The sequence below is a fragment of the Oncorhynchus keta genome, chromosome 19 (genome assembly GCF_023373465.1).
Source record: "Oncorhynchus keta strain PuntledgeMale-10-30-2019 chromosome 19, Oket_V2, whole genome shotgun sequence".
In the NCBI taxonomy this organism is placed as follows: Eukaryota; Metazoa; Chordata; class Actinopteri; order Salmoniformes; family Salmonidae; genus Oncorhynchus; species Oncorhynchus keta.
The window spans coordinates 27471715-27487579 of NC_068439.1; the positions used below are offsets into that span (position 1 = coordinate 27471715).

General features: G+C 41.1%; 1 protein-coding gene across 5 annotated transcripts in view; it reads left to right on the plus strand.

The window, feature by feature from the left end:
• Positions 1-152: 152 nt before the first annotated feature.
• LOC118397662 (DNA topoisomerase 2-beta) overlaps positions 153-15865 on the plus strand; it is a 39282-nt gene continuing 23569 nt past the window's right edge. For 2 of the 5 annotated variants that reach the window (XM_052470138.1, XM_052470140.1), the window contains exons 1-5: positions 153-669; positions 9129-9362; positions 10132-10222; positions 11864-11927; positions 15492-15637. In XM_052470138.1, the coding sequence (XP_052326098.1) occupies positions 628-669; positions 9129-9362; positions 10132-10222; positions 11864-11927; positions 15492-15637 (577 nt within the window). In that variant the 5' untranslated portion in view covers positions 153-627. Of the gene's footprint in view, positions 670-9128; positions 9363-10131; positions 10223-11863; positions 11928-15491; positions 15638-15865 lie in introns of those variants that run through there. The other 3 variants (XM_052470137.1, XM_052470139.1, XM_052470142.1) reach the window with 3 other exon arrangements.

A 15865-nucleotide genomic window follows, 5' to 3' on the forward strand; every position in this document is an offset into this window, starting at 1 on the left:
TGGACCACATAGGTCCCTAAGTAAGAAAAGTAGTGCGGGCGGTGTTTCTTCTACCACCTACTGGTTAAAAATTACAAGTACATCGTGGGGCATGTATTTTTGTTTCTTCCCCATTCGCTCAAGTACCGGCTCCTAGAAAAGCGAGCACCGGATTGGTGGGTTCCGCTGTGGGGGATTGTCGCCTTGCGGATGGTGGAACCTGACGGAGGCAGGCGGCGGTGTTATTATTTGTGAATGAACATTTTGGTATTGATTTACAGCCGTATTTTAAAGTAATTTTGTTTATACAGTATTTCAATTTATTTTGTACTAAATTACATTTTGTGGAACTATTTAATGTCTGGATTTTGTACAGTAATTTATACACATCGGCATGTAGCACGCAATCGTTGACGATTTCAGGCCTAGTTCTAACCACCGCTCGTCGATTTTAACAATAGCCGCGCTATAGTCCCTCATCTTGAACTATTTTGACAGACATTTTATACTTGTACTGACACAGAAAATAACAGAATGGGGTCCGTTAACTGAAAGCATTCCTGAGTTTATGGACTATATTGTATGCCGGACTTTTCAGTATTTTATCTGCTTAGTAGCATCACTCAAATTTAGGGAAACAAAAGGAAGATGTCCAACGGCGCAGCAGGAAGTGGGGGTCTGACTTGGGTGGTAAGTTACTCTTTTGTTATGTTGCATTCACTGGACATGTTTGCTTTATCGCTTCAGCTAGCGTTGATCATTTTGCCGGGATGCATGAGAGAAATTCCCAAGTTTCAAGAGCTGGATATCTGTAAAATGGCCAGTGATAACTAGCCAGCAGCTAATGCATTCCTTTAAACTATCATGCGCCTATTCAAGATGGGCCATGATTTGGGATATTCATTTAGCTACGATTGCCCGGCACATACTCCCACAGATTGGTCCACCAACGTCAGATACATTTTTTTTTATTTTTTCATGTCATTCGGCAACATTGCTTTTCAGTGAGTGAGCCACTTGGCCAATGGCAATGCCCCAAGAAGTTCTTTGTTGCAATACACGTCAAGTGTGATTGATTGATAGTCAGTTTGTATATTTTACATACACGCCGTTTAAATATAGAATCTTGAATGTGTCTCAAATACCGTTATTCGTAGGTAGCCTTATATATATATATATATATAAAAACAAATATGCGACATATTCCTTAAACGTATTTGCACGACATTTGGTCAGCTAACGTTAGCTTTAGAAGCGACCAGCCCGTAGATACGGCAGCAAAATTTGGGACCTGTGTAAAGCGAGCCACAAGGATTAGCCACAATAGTGGAATTTGCGGTTTTCCTTCTAAATAAAAGTCCCCCATTTGACAGTGATTCAAACGGATATAAATAGTGGAATAGTGACATATTTGGACTAGATAATGCTAAACAAAAGACAATTAGTTAATTTGACAAAAATCTGTTGAAATCATACCGTGGATGTATTAGACCTTAGAATTGCATCGGGGGCATACTTGTATGTGATATTTGAAGGGCAGCGGTGCATTTTGAACCCACAACCTCTGTTTTTCAATTAGTTCTTCAGAACCGCACCGGTCCGTTTAATTGAACATTGAATTATGTTTTTTTGGGCCTGATTGCAGCCCTGTTTTCTATTTAAAAAATGTATGAAAATAAAATGGAGACAATTTTAAAATGTCACACCAAAAATGAGCATAGCAACATATTGGGCCATATTATCAGGCTGGTGTGTTATTTAGCAATAAGCAATTATCACCTGTAGCCCAACTGATGCAGTATAGTTGCTATAAATAAATAGATGGGGTTGCCCATCTGTATTTGTGCTAATCATTAGTTAGAGTTGTATTTTTAAAATTTAACCAGGCAAGTCAGTTAAGAACAAATTCTTAATTACAATGACGGTCTAGGAAAAATGGGTTAACTGCCTTGTTCAGGGGCAGAACGACAGATTTTTACCATGTCCGCTCGGGAATTCAATCTAGCAACCTTTTGGTTACTGGCCCAGTGCTCTAACCACTAGGCTACCTGCCGATCAGTGCTTCCCAAACTTTTTCAGTCTTGGCCCCTTCATCATGGGGGGAAGTAAGGCGGATAGGTTGCTGCTGGTCAGAGTCTGAGACAGGCATTGCTGCCTCTGACTGGGGAGAGAAACAGGCTAGCTTGAGCCAACTGCCTGAGGTTCAGAGAAACAGCCCTTCTGTAATTATGTGGTTTCCTGGAACCCAGTTTCAAAGTTTATAATACTTCCAAAGTTGACTTTGAACTCCCAAAATTGAGCACAATTTAACAGGGACCAATAATCACTTGTTTTTCATGCCGTCACTTCGCAATAGAAACCTTCTCCATTTAAAAAATATTAATTCATTTGAATTAATTATTATTTATGCTTATGAATTTACCATGTTAAATATGATTGTACATCTTAATTTATTACAAGTTAGCTCAGAGAATTAAGTGTTTTAAGAGAGTGGAGAGAAAGAGGCGTTATTGGGCAACTTTTTTCTCTTCACAAACTGAGGACCGGGCAAAAGTAAGCATAATTGGTGGCGGGGGGATCCAATCATAAAATGAAGAATAGAGGAGGACTGTGTAGTTTAAAGCCACAGAAGGCCAGTAGCTAAGGTGGGAAAATAATTTCCAATTCATCAAGATCATCATGGTACACTACCGGTCAAAAGTTTAACGTTTCTTTATTTGTACTATTTTACTACATTGTAGAATAATAGTGAAGACATCAAAACTGTGAAAAAACACATATGGAATCATGTAGTAACCAAAAAAGTGTTAAACAAATCAAAATATATTTGAGATTCTTCAAATGATCACCCTTTGCCTTGATGACAGCTTTGCACACTCTTGGCATTCTCTCAACCAGCTTAAACTGGAATGCCTTTCCAGCAGTCTTGAAGGGGTTCCCACATATGCTGAGCACTCGTTGGCTGCTTTTCTTTCGCTCTGCACTCTGACTCATCCAAAACCATCTTAATTTGGTTGAGGTTGGGGGATTGTGGAGTCCAGGTCATCTGATGCAGCACTCCATCACTCTCTTTGTCAAATAGCCCTGACACAGCCTGGAGGTGTGATGGGTCATTGTCCTGTTGAAAAACAAGTGATAGTCCCACTAAGCCCAAACCAGATGGGATGGTGTATTGCTGCAGAATGCTGTGGTAGCATGCTTGTTAAGTGTGCCTTGAGTTCTAAATAAATCACAGTCTCACCAGCAATGCACCCCCACATCATAACACCTCCTCATCCATGCTTCATAATAACTACAACCTATTTTTGGACACCGATTACATTGCATTCCACAGGGAAACTGCGTTGCAGGTTGACCAACTGTTATGCGAGTGCAGCAAGGAGACAAGGTTGCTAGCTAGTATTAAACTTATCTTATAAAAAAACAATCAATCTTCACAATCACTAATTAACCACACATGGTTGATGATATTACTAGGTTAACTAGCTTGTCCTGCTTTGCATATAATCAATGCGGTGCTTGTTAATTTATTATTGAATCACAGCCTACTTTGCAAACTGGGAGATGATTTAACAAAAGCGCATTTGCGAAAAAAGCACAATCGTTGCGCGAATGTACCTAACCATAAACATCAATGCCTTTCTTAAAATCTGCATATTTAGTTACAAGAAATTCATGTTTGCAAGGCAATATTAACTAGGGAAATTGTGTCACTCTTGCGTTCATTGCATGCAGAGTCAGGGTATATGCAAGAGTTTGGGCTGTCTGGCTCGTTGTGTACTAAGTTGCCAGAGTATTACATAATTATGATTGAAGGTTGTGCAATGTAACAGCAATATTTAGACTTATGGATGCCGCCCGTTTGATGAAATGCGGAACGGTTCCGTATTTCACTCAAAGAATAAACGTTTCGTTTTCTAAATGATAGTTTCCGGATTTGACCATATTAATGACCAACGGCTTGTATTTCTGTGTTAATTATATTATAATTAAGTCTATGATTTGATAGAGCAGTCTGACTGAGTGGTGGTAGGCTCGTAAGCATTCATTCCAACTTCACTGCGTTTGCCAGCAGCTCTTACCAATGCTTGCATCACAGCGCTGTTTATGACTTCAAGCCTATCAACTCCTGAGATTAGGCTGGCAATACTAAAGTGCCTATTAGAACATCCTATAGTCAAAGGTATATGAAATACAAATGGTATAGAGAGAAATAGTCAACGCATTATAATAACTACAACCTAAAACTTCTTAACTGGGAGTATTGAAGAACTGGGAATATTGAACCACCAGCTTTCATATGTTCTCATGTTCTGAGCAAGGAACTTAAACGTTAGCTTTTTTACATGGCACATATTGCACTTTTACTTTCTTCTCCAAAACTGTTTTTGCATTATTTAAACCAAATTGGGCATGTTTCATTATTTTAGAATAAATACATTTTATTTATGTATTATATTAAAGTTAAAATAAGTGTTAATTGTTAATTCAGTGTGGTTGTAAATGGCATTATTACATATATATACACTGCTCAAAAAAATAAAGGGAACACTAAAATAACACATCCTAGATCTGAATGAATGAAATATTCTTATTAAATACTTTTTTCTTTACATAGTAAATGTGCTGACAACAAAATCACACAAATTATCAATGGAAATCAAATTTATCAACCCATGGAGGTCTGGATTTGGAGTCACACTCAGAATTAAAGTGGAAAACCACACTACAGGCTGATCCAACTTTGATGTAATGTCCTTAAAACAAGTCAAAATGAGGCTCTGTAGTGTGTGTGGCCTCCACGTGCCTGTATGACCTCCCTACAATGCCTGGGCATGCTACTGATGAGGTGGCGGATGGTCTCCTGAGGGATCTCCTCCCAGACCTGGACTAAAGCATCCGTCAACTCCTGGACAGTCTGTGGTGCAACGTGGCGTTGGTGGATGGAGCGAGACATGATGTCCCAGATGTGCTCAATTGGATTCAGGTCTGGGGAACGGGCGGGCCAGTCCATAGCATCAATGCCTTCCTCTTGCAGGAACTGCTGACACACTCCAGCCACATGAGGTCTAGCATTGTCTTGCATTAGGAGGAACCCAGGGCCAACCGCACCAGCATATGGTCTCACAAGGGGTCTGAGGATCTCATCTCGGTACCTAATGGCAGTCAGGCTACCTCTGACGAGCAATGTCAGAGCCGCATTGAATAAGATACAGTGAAATAGTATAGAAAACAGTGTAGACATTTTGACATGAGTAATGCAAGATATGTAAACATTATTAAAATGACTAGTGTTCCATTTATTAAAGTGGCCAGTGATTTCAAGTCTATGTATATAGGCAGCAGCCTCTATGTGCTAGTGATGGCTATTTAACAGTCTGATGGCCTTGAGAAATAAGCTGTTTTTCAGTCTCTCGGTCCCAGCGTTGATGCTCCTATATTGACCTCGCCTTCTGGATGATAGCGGAGTGAACAGGCAGTGGCTCGGGTGGTTGTTGTCCTTGATGTTCTTTTTGGCCTTCCTGTGACATTGGGTGCTGTAGGTGTCCTGGAGGGCAGGTAGCCCCCTCAGGATGCTGAAAAGATTTGGCATGGGCCCTCAGATCCTCAGAAAGTTCTACAGCTGCACCACTGAGAGCATCTTGACCGGCTGCATCACCGCTTGGTATGGAAACTGTTTGGCATCCAACTGCAAGGCGCTACAGAGGGTACTGCGGTGTCAAAGGAAGGCCCTAAAAATGAGACTCCAGGCACCCAAGTCACAGTCTGTTCTCTCTTCTGCCGCACGGCAAGCAGCACCGGAGCTGAAAAGGTACCCGATCAGCTTCTACCCCAAAGTCCTAAGACTGCTGAACAGTTAATCAAATGGCTACCGGGACTTTCTGCATTTCACCCCTACCTACATGTAGATAGTACTTTATTCAATCACCTAACCAAACCTACACGTACATATTACCTCAATCAATCGCCCCAATTATCTCGTACCCCAAAAATAATTGTTTATTGCCTGTGTATAAATAGTGCCTTGCAAAAGTATTCATCCCCCTTGGCATTTTTCCTGTTTTGTTGCATTACAACCTGTAATTGAAATATATTTTTATTTGGATTTCATGTAATGGACATACACAAAATAGTCCATATTGGTGAAGTGAAATTAAAAAAAGAACTTGTTTCAAAAAAATAAAAAACGGTGTTGCGTGCATATGTATTCAGCCCCTTTGCTATGAAGCCCCTGAATAAGATCTGGTGCAACCAATTACCTTCAGAAGTCACATAATTAGTTAGTTTGCACACAGGTGGACTTTAAGTGTCACATGATCTCACTATATATACACCTGTTCCGAAAGGCCCCAGAGTCTGCAACACCACTCAGCAAGGGGCACCACCAAGCAAGCGGCACCATGAACACCAAGGAGCTCTCCAAACAGGTCAGGGACAAAGTTGTGGAGAAGTACAGATCAGGGTTGGGTTATAAAAAAAAATATCAGAAACTTTGAACATCCCACGGAGCACCGTGAAATCCATTATTAAAAAATGGAAAGAATATGGCACCACAACAAACCTGCCATGAGAGGGCCACCCACGAAAACTCACGGACCTGGCAAGGAGGGCATTAATCAGTGAGGCAACAAAGAGACCAAAGATAACCCTGAATGAGCTGCAAAGCTCCACAGTGGCGATTGGAGTATATGTCCATAGAACCACTTTAAGCTGTACACTCCACAGAGCTGGGCTTTACAGAAGAGTGGCCAGAATTAAGCCATTGCTTAATGAAAAAAATAAGCAAACACGTTTTTTGTTCGGCATGTGGGAGGCTCCTCAAACATATGGAAGAAAGTACTCTGGTCAGATGAGATTAAAATTGAGCTTTTTGGCCATCAAAGAAAACACTATGTCTGGCACAAACCCAACACCTCATCACCCTGAGAACACAATCCCCACTGTGAAGCATGGTGGTGGCAGCATCATGCTGTGGGGATGTTTTTCATCGGCAGGGACTGGGAAACTGTTAAGAATTGAAGGAATGATGGATGGCGCTAACCGCCATCCATCAAGAAATTCTTGAAGGAAACCTGTTTCTGTCTTCCACAGATTTGGGACTGGGACGGAGGTTCACCTTCCAGCAGGACAATGACCCGAAGCATACTGCTAAAGCAACACTTGAGTGGTTTAAGGGGAAACATTTAAATGTCTTGGAATGGCCTAGTCAAAGCCCAGACCTCGATCTAATTGAGAATCTGTGGTATGACTTAAAGATTGCTGTACACCAGCAGATCCCATCCAACTTGAAGTATCTGGAGCATTTTTGCCTTGAATAATGGGAAAAAATCCCAGTGGCTAGATGTGCCAAGCTTATAGAGACATATCCCAAGAGACTTGCAGCTGTAATTGCTGCAAAAGGTGAATAGTTAAGCACGCTCAAGTTTTCAATTTTTTTTGTGTTATTTCTTGTTTGTTTCACAATAAAAAATATTTTACATCTTCAAAGTGGTAGGCATGTTGTGTAAATCAAATGATACAAACCTCCAAAAAAGGTTGTAAGGCAACGAAATAGGAAAAATGCCAAGGGGGTGAATACTTTCGCAAGCCACTGTAGCCACGTCATTGATATTTTATTTGTATCTATTTGCAAATGTTCTTGCTTTTTATCTGCATTGTTTGGAAAGGGCTCGTAAGTAAATATTTCACGCTATAGTCCACACTTGTTTTATTCGGCGCATGTGACAAATAAAATTTTATTTTGATTTGTGCAGTTTGTATAAGTATGCCCCCCAATGCAATTCTAAAGTCTCATTTATCCAATGAGTTTTTACTTTTGTTGTGTCAAATTAACAAATTATTATAATTTGTTGAATTTATAACAATATTCCGACCTTGTTTAGCATATCTAGTGCAAATATGGCATGCATCCACTTTGTATCCGTTTGAATCACTTTCAATGGAGGACTTTTATTTTGATGGCGAAGTGCAAATTCCACTATTGTGGCGAATCCTTATTGTGGCTAGCTTCACACAGGTCAATTTGGGTGCCACTGGCAGCAGATAGACAATGGAGCAGCTGGCTGTCTGATAGAAGATGCTATAATGAGGTCATGCAGAATTATTTTAGTGTGTTTGAGCAACCAAGATTAGGTTCTTAGCAGACCTAATATATAATACTCTCAAGATTCATTTTTTGTACATATCTTGTCAAAGCAAATATCCCAGAATGGTGGACTGTCGTGAGCTAAATGGCTGCTTTGGCTTGATAATCTGATTATGACTTGCTGTGAGAGTTTGGGTAAACCATAGACCATATGGAGTGAACTGTCTTGGGTCCCCTGTTTGTTACTAGTAGGCTGATGAGAATTGTTAGGGTCTGTTGCTCAGATACCTCCCCATAGAGAAATGTAAACAGATCTCAAGGGCCACAGGTGACAGGGACTGCATTTTACTCAACCACTGTGTTTGTTATTGCACAGTAGATTATTTGCTCAGTTTATATGAGCCTATTGCATGCTCAACGGCTCTCAATCAATTATATACATTCATTACCACAACAATACCGTTTAGATTTCCCTATGCTTGAAACATTAAAATTTTTATTTGATAAAGTTTTCTCCTCAGGCTCAGTCACTTTTTGGCCTCTCCTTGGGTGCAATCCAAAGTATTTAACAATGAGATCCACTGCCTTGGTGTCTACTGTGGGTCTGTGCCGGGCAATTAGCCTAACCAAGGAAACCTTCCAAGTTCCATCCAACCCACTAATCAACCAACCAACCAAAGCGTAAAGGAGCATTGATGGAAACATTTGAGGCTACACTGGACTAGTGGGATTTAGACCAGGGGTGTCAAACTCATTCCATGGAGGGCTGGTTTTTGTTTCAGTTAATACCTAGACAACCAGGTGTGGGGAGTTCTTACTAATTAGTGACCTTAATTCATCAATCAAGTACAAGGGAGGAGTGTGAACCTGCAGACCTTCGGCCCTCCGTGGAATGAGTTTGTCTGGTCTGTCTAAATCCCGTGTCAAACAATAAAATTCAAACAAATGGCTACTGCTGTGCCTTAGTTCTGATAATCAGCTGCCAGTGCCTGCAGACACAGAGTTCAATCATTTATCTCTAGTGTAATTTTTAACAAAGTTGTGCACATGTGTCTAATACCAGACCCTCTTTGATAAGAAGAATGCTGCCAAAAAGAGGGAGGAGGAGGCGGCAGCAGCAGCAGCGGCGGCGAACGGCAGGGGCGATGGGGGCAAGCCCGAGGGAGGAGGTGGAGGAGCCAAGAAGAAGGGAGGAGAGAAGTTGTCAGTGGAGAGGGTGTACCAGAAGAAGACCCAGCTGGAGCACATCCTACTGAGGCCCGACACCTACATCGGCTCTGTGGAACCTGTCACCCAGGTGGGTTCGGTTTCTTCATGACTGTGGACGTCTCGCTTGTGTTCAGGAGGGTGCAAAAGAAAAAAATAATTGTGAGAAAAAAAATGTCACTCCTGTTTTGTGCCAAATTAACTTTACTCCTATTCTACACCAATGGATCCCAAACGGAGGGGTTCGGCTTTAAACTTACTCTTGAAAGTTAGTAATAGGTGAATGCACAAGGTGTAGTTTTGAAATTGGGTATTGAATCATCAGCTCCTCTTGTCATGTTAGTCATTGCAGACCTTAGAGCTATTTATAATTGGTCAGAAATGTCCAGATACATGTGTCAGCTAACGGTTTTTTATTAGGTTTCTTTGCCCATAGATATTGTTGTAATTTTCTTGTCACTCAAATATCACATGAATACACACTAGACATGGCAAAGTTTATAGAATTGAAACAAAATTTTATTGAAAACTGCTAAATGTTCTTTGCACCCCATGACAAAATGTGTAGAATTGCAGGAAATAAGCTTCAAACCTGCAAGATTCTCTCTACCAATGAGGGGTGTGAACAGTTTGTGTCATGAACAGTACTTGTGTCCTTAGAAATAAGACATTCCACATGCTGGAAGGGGGGCCCGAATGAAACAGTTTGGGAAGCCCTGTTCTACACAACGTTAGCCACAACAACATCCAGTTCTATAGATGGATCTAACAGAGAAATCTGGTGTTGCTCTTTGTTGTTGTTGCGTAGTCAAGTATTATGAATGGTTGATCAATAGACCTATCTATTTCAACCCTTTCAGCAAATGTGGGTTTTCGATGAAGACCTTGGAATGAATCTACGAGAAATCACCTACGTCCCTGGATTATACAAAATCTTTGATGAAATTCTTGGTAAGTCTATTTATCAGGGTATTTTAAAGCAGAACATACACAGGCAACACGGTGGTCATTATGAGCTAGCCATAGCACTCAGTTAATTGTTATTAGGCTGTTATTAATCAGTTATTATCCCTTTATATCAGGCCCAGTTATTACTGTAATGGCCTCTGATGGACTTTTCCTCAAGATCCTCCCGAGTGACGCAGCGTTCTAAGGCATTGTATAGCAGTGCTAGAGGTGTTACTACAGACCCTGGTTCATTCCCAGACTGTGCCACAACCAGACGTGGCCGGGAGTCCCATAGGACGGCACACAATTGACCCAGCGTCGTCCAGGTTGGGAGTGTTTGGCCGGTAAAGCTACTCCTTGTGGTGGGCTTGGTACCTGCAGGCTGACCCCGGTCACCAGTTTAACGGTGTTTCCTCTGACACATTAGTGCGGCTGACTTCCAGGTTAAGCTGGCAGGTGTTAAGGGGCGCGGTTAGGCGGATCATGTTTCGGAGGACGAATGACTCCACCTTCGCCTCTCCTGAGCCCGTGTTGCAGCGATGAGAGAAGATCGGAATTAGGAAGAAAAGGGGGTAAAAAAGCGGCAGGTAGCCTAATAATTAGCCAGAAGGTCGCTGGATCGAATCCCAGAGCAGACTAGGGAAGAAATCTAGTTGCTACTGTAAGTCTCAGGATAAGAGCTGCTGCTAATTGACTAAAATGTAAATGTAAGCGATCATAAAAATCTCAATTGTTTGATGTAGATTCTATTTTAGGCATACTTTGCTATGCCAGTCGACCGATTAATTTAGCAGACACTTTTATCCAGACAGATTAGATGTAACCAGTTGTGTAGAGGAGCTAGCTTGTCCTTGTGTGTTCTGTGTCCCCCTCCTCGCTCCTACTCCTCATGTAGTAATTTGTCTGGAATGAAGAGCCGTCTGAGGAAATCTTTTATTGGTTATCAGTCGCACACTGATGAAGGCAAGCGGCAGTAGAATCCAGCACTACTCTCGCTTATGTGTTTGGCTGACTGGCACATTAACACGGTGTACAACCAATTATTGTACCGGAAAATGTTAGGCTCATGCATTGATTAAAAGATGAACACCCCTGTCCTGTAACAGTACGTTTATACTAGGCAGTACCTTGAGCGATCAAACTACTGGAACTCGGTCATATGCAATGGAAGGAGACACGAGAAGTCATCAAGTTTATTTTGCTCCCCACACTGTGCTCATTTAGCTGTTTTATACTGGTGATAAGGTAAAGACAGCCGCCTGTCCTCGCTGCCCAAATATTCACTAATTCTTACCACATCTCTGTAATTACTGACTAGACATAACTCACACAGGGTCAGTCACACAATGTCACATTACAACCAAAGCAAATGCTTTCTAATGCAAACCGTATAACACACAGGAGACTTGATTGAGGCTATTTGACTTTTCAATATGTTTTCAGTATGAGAGACTTGCTGTGTTGAAAGGATGTGGTTTTGCATTTTATAGGCCAGGCAACATTTAGGCTATTGATTCTCAAGTGTGTCTAAAGCTCTTGATGAAAGTGCCAGTACCAAGTATCTTTTCGATAGTTTTTATCAACACAATTGAATCCCTGCAGCCTACTACTTGTCATTTCAACATGTTTTTCTCTACTCCACAGTCAACGCGGCCGACAACAAACAGCGGGATAAGAGCATGTCGACCATAAAGATCTCCATTGATCCGTAAGTACACATGGACCAGCAAGCAGTTGTCAATCATTAGTCAAGTCCAAGAACCGTACTGTGCACGTGGCTTAGGTAGGCACAGCAGCTTCTATCTGATGCAGGTGTCATGAATCCGACATTATCATAAGTTCTGTTTAACAGTCCTGTTTTGTGTCGGCAAAGCCCTCAGCTCGTGCGTAGGAGTCAAATCATTTGAGCATAGCAGCGCCACCTCAAAAAAAAATGCACAGTGCATGATGCCTAGGTGGGTGCAGCCGCTTCTTTTCATCGGAAAACAATGGCTCACCCATTGCCATTTTTGCTGTTAGAATGTGAAAGCCCTTTCAAGCATCACTTTGAGGTAGTTGAGTGAATGGCTGTTCAGAAGATTTAAACTAAATGAATAAATGTAACATGGTGCTTTCACTCTTTAATGCCATCAGATTGTCATGCTGCCTGGGTCTCTCTAGACTTCTTGCCGTGAAATGATTGATCTTTTAGCGGCGTTAGGTGGAAATGGTTCTGGTTGACCAATAAAACCCAATAGTTAAACTCACTAAGTAGCCTTATAAACATACACTGCCTTCAGAAAGTATTCATACCCCTTGACTTATTCCACTTTTTTTTTATTTTTTTTTAACTTTACAGCGTGAATTCAAAGTAGATTTAATGCATGTTGTTTTTCTCACCCATCTACACACAATACCCAATAATGACAAAGTGAAAAAATGTTAATTGTTTTGTGCAAATTTATTAAAAATAGAATACAGAAATATCTTATTTACAGTATTCACACTCCTGAGTCTTTACAGCTGTGAGTGTTTCTTTTACTCCTAAACTAATTTAGGCTTGCTGTAATAAAGGGGTTGAATACTTAATAGCTCAATACATTTCAGCTTTTCATTTTTCATTAATTTGTAAGATTTCAAAAAACATTATTCCACTTTGACATAATGGGGTATTGTGTGTAGGCCAGTAACAAAAACATCTACATTTAATCCATTTTAAATTCAGGCTGAAATGCAACAATATTGCAAAAAGTCAAGGTCTGTGATTACTTTCTGAAGGCACTGTATCAAAGCATGAGGATTTTTCTGTGGGAGGATGTCTTTGGAAATGCAGAGCATCCAATTTGTTGAAGTGATCGGACCACTGTGATGCCTGTGTGGTATGTTTGTGTTAAAGTCTGCATTGTGCATGGATCAGCTGAGTATTTAGCTGTAGGTTGATCTGTGGCACAGTTCTTGGTGGCCTTGGTAGTTAGCTAGCAGCAAGGGGTTTTAGGGGATGGGTTTAGGGAGAACAGAGTGAAGACGTGGAGGAGAGAAGCTCCAGAGGAGAAAGAGATGAGAGGGGAGCGGTGGAGAGGTAAGAGAGAAGAGGAGATGGAAGAGAGGAAGGAGGGTGTGAGGGAGATAACAGGACCATGGAGAGACAGGGAGGTACTGTAGAGGCTGATAGATATCTGGGTAGAGAGCGAGACAGGGCGGTACTGAAGAGGCTGATAGATCTCTGGGTAGAGAGCGAGACAGGGAGGTACTGTAGAGGCTGACAGATCTCTGGGTAGGTCTTAATGAACAGTCGGTTCTGGAATTCAGGGAGCTCATTTAACATGCTGTTTACCTACGGCACGGCAACCACAGCAATCTGCCGAACGCTCGTATTCCTCTGGGGTTTCTGTCTTCACTCACAGGGAGAGAAAGAGCAGACCGCTTAGCACCAGTATCCTTAAGCGGAGCTCCCGGTCTTCTCCCTGTGAGGCCTGTCTGCACGTCTCTCTCCCTATAAGGCCCTGTCATATCTCTCCTCTTATGCACTCAGGACATGCGTTGGGAGTCCAGAACCCCCTAACGATCATCAGGTCGCTAATGGCCTGGTACTCAGGGCTCGATTGTCCCTCTAACCACTCAATGCAAATGCTATCGAAAATCACATCAAACACATCATCAAAACAGTATGTGCGTTTAAAACTCACCTCACTGTGATCAATTTGATGAAAGGAGTTCAACAATGGGTTGAAACTGAGTGGATACCTGCTCATTGTGGATGTTGTTTCAAAACCTAAAGGTGTCCACATGCTTCCCAGCTGAAACAGTTCAGAACAGTTTGTGCATATATTATGACAACATTTTGTGATGTCTTTGTTCGTTTCGGACTTCGTGAGGGATTTGTCAGTTGTTCGGGCACACAACATTTTTTTCTTGCGGCAAATCACTGAGGCCGTCATTGTAAATAAGAATTTGTTCTTAACTGACTTGCCAAGTTAAATAAAGGTTAAATAAAAAGTCTACGCCCCTTCGTCGGTGATAGGTAAACAGTAAGGATTCTTCAGGAAAGTCTTTCTTGTCATTCAATGAGAGAAGACTTATTTTCATGCACATTGTTTGGTGCAGTATTTCCAAATAAAACCTCTTAGTTTGATGTAAAATTGCACAAAAAAAATTGCTCCTTAACTCAGTAAATGTCATTCATTTTGACGTTTTTGTCATCTTAGATGAATTCTGACTAGTTTGAGGAAGTGTATACTGATTACGGCGTCTCAAAATGGACAAACAGTACTATTTCCTCTTATTTAGCTTTTTTTTCAAGCGAATGTCTTTTTAAGGGAGTATACGAGCACACTCGTTCGCCTTGCCGACTTCAGCTAGCCGGCAGCCGAAATAAAGCATGCTGACACCTTTACACAACGAAATGAACAGCACTTTATAAGGTGACGATTAATTCAAAACCTCCATATGAATATTAGAGCGTATGCATACGCATAGAACTATATATGAGCCCAAGCCCGAAAAAATATATAAAAAAATGCTAAAATGAATTATTTTGCCGTTATACGATACATAGCCTACTGCATATAATGCACGACTGACACATGACCTTTAGCTACGGAATATCTCACCACCACCATCTCGTCCCCTCTCTCCTTCATTCCTTTCTCGACTGTGCATAGAGGGATTGTCTTTGTTTTGTTTTTTGGAATTTTACCCCTTTTTCTCCCCAATTTCGTGGCATCCAATTGTTTTTAAACAGCACTAACTGCCAATAAAGGGAACATATAAGCATATCTTGTCTGCTAACTGAACAAGTCTACAGTCTATGGCATGGCATGGCACATAGCCAGGTAACATACAGTAGACAAACTCATATTCTGTTCTTCTGAAATACATTTTCTTCATATCATAATGTTTCTTTAGACCTGAATAAAATAAATAATGTATGTATTGTGATGGTGTATATTAAATAGATTTATTAGACTTTTTAAAATGTAGATGTTCTAAAAGCACACCTCAGTGGCTTGTATGCATGGAGGCCTGGAGATGCTCAACATGTTGTTAATTAACGGTCAGTTACCGTGAGAACGGATGTATTTTGCATGACAGTAACCAGCTGACAAAATATCATGACCGCCAGAGCACTAATCTAAAGGTTAGTACATCTAAATGGAAATACGTAATGATTATTCAAGTTGGGTCATGATGTTTCTGTCTGTCCTGTGAATTTCTTTGGCATGCATTGTTTATCCCTCCTTGTTTATCCCGCCTAGTTTATTCCTACATTCATCATCCTCCTCTCTTCCTTCAGTGAGTCCAACACCATCACCATCTGGAACAATGGTAAAGGCATCCCTGTGGTGGAACACAAAGATGAGAAGATGTACGTTCCCGCTCTCATCTTCGGACACCTCCTCACCTCCAGTAACTACGACGACGAGCAGAAGAAGGTCACAGGTGACAAAATCACTCTGAAAACGAGAATCTAATGAAATAATTATTGTCCATTTGTGTAACACCATTTCATATGGTTTCGATAAAGCTTCAGACAGAACGTCCAATCTAAGCCATTTTTACTGTCTGCTTTTATGATCTCAACTAGTTTTGTGGTACCCCTTGCAGTGCTTAGTAACACAACACTGGAGTGAGTGAATGACTATAGCTCTTCAAGGACAATCTCTCCAT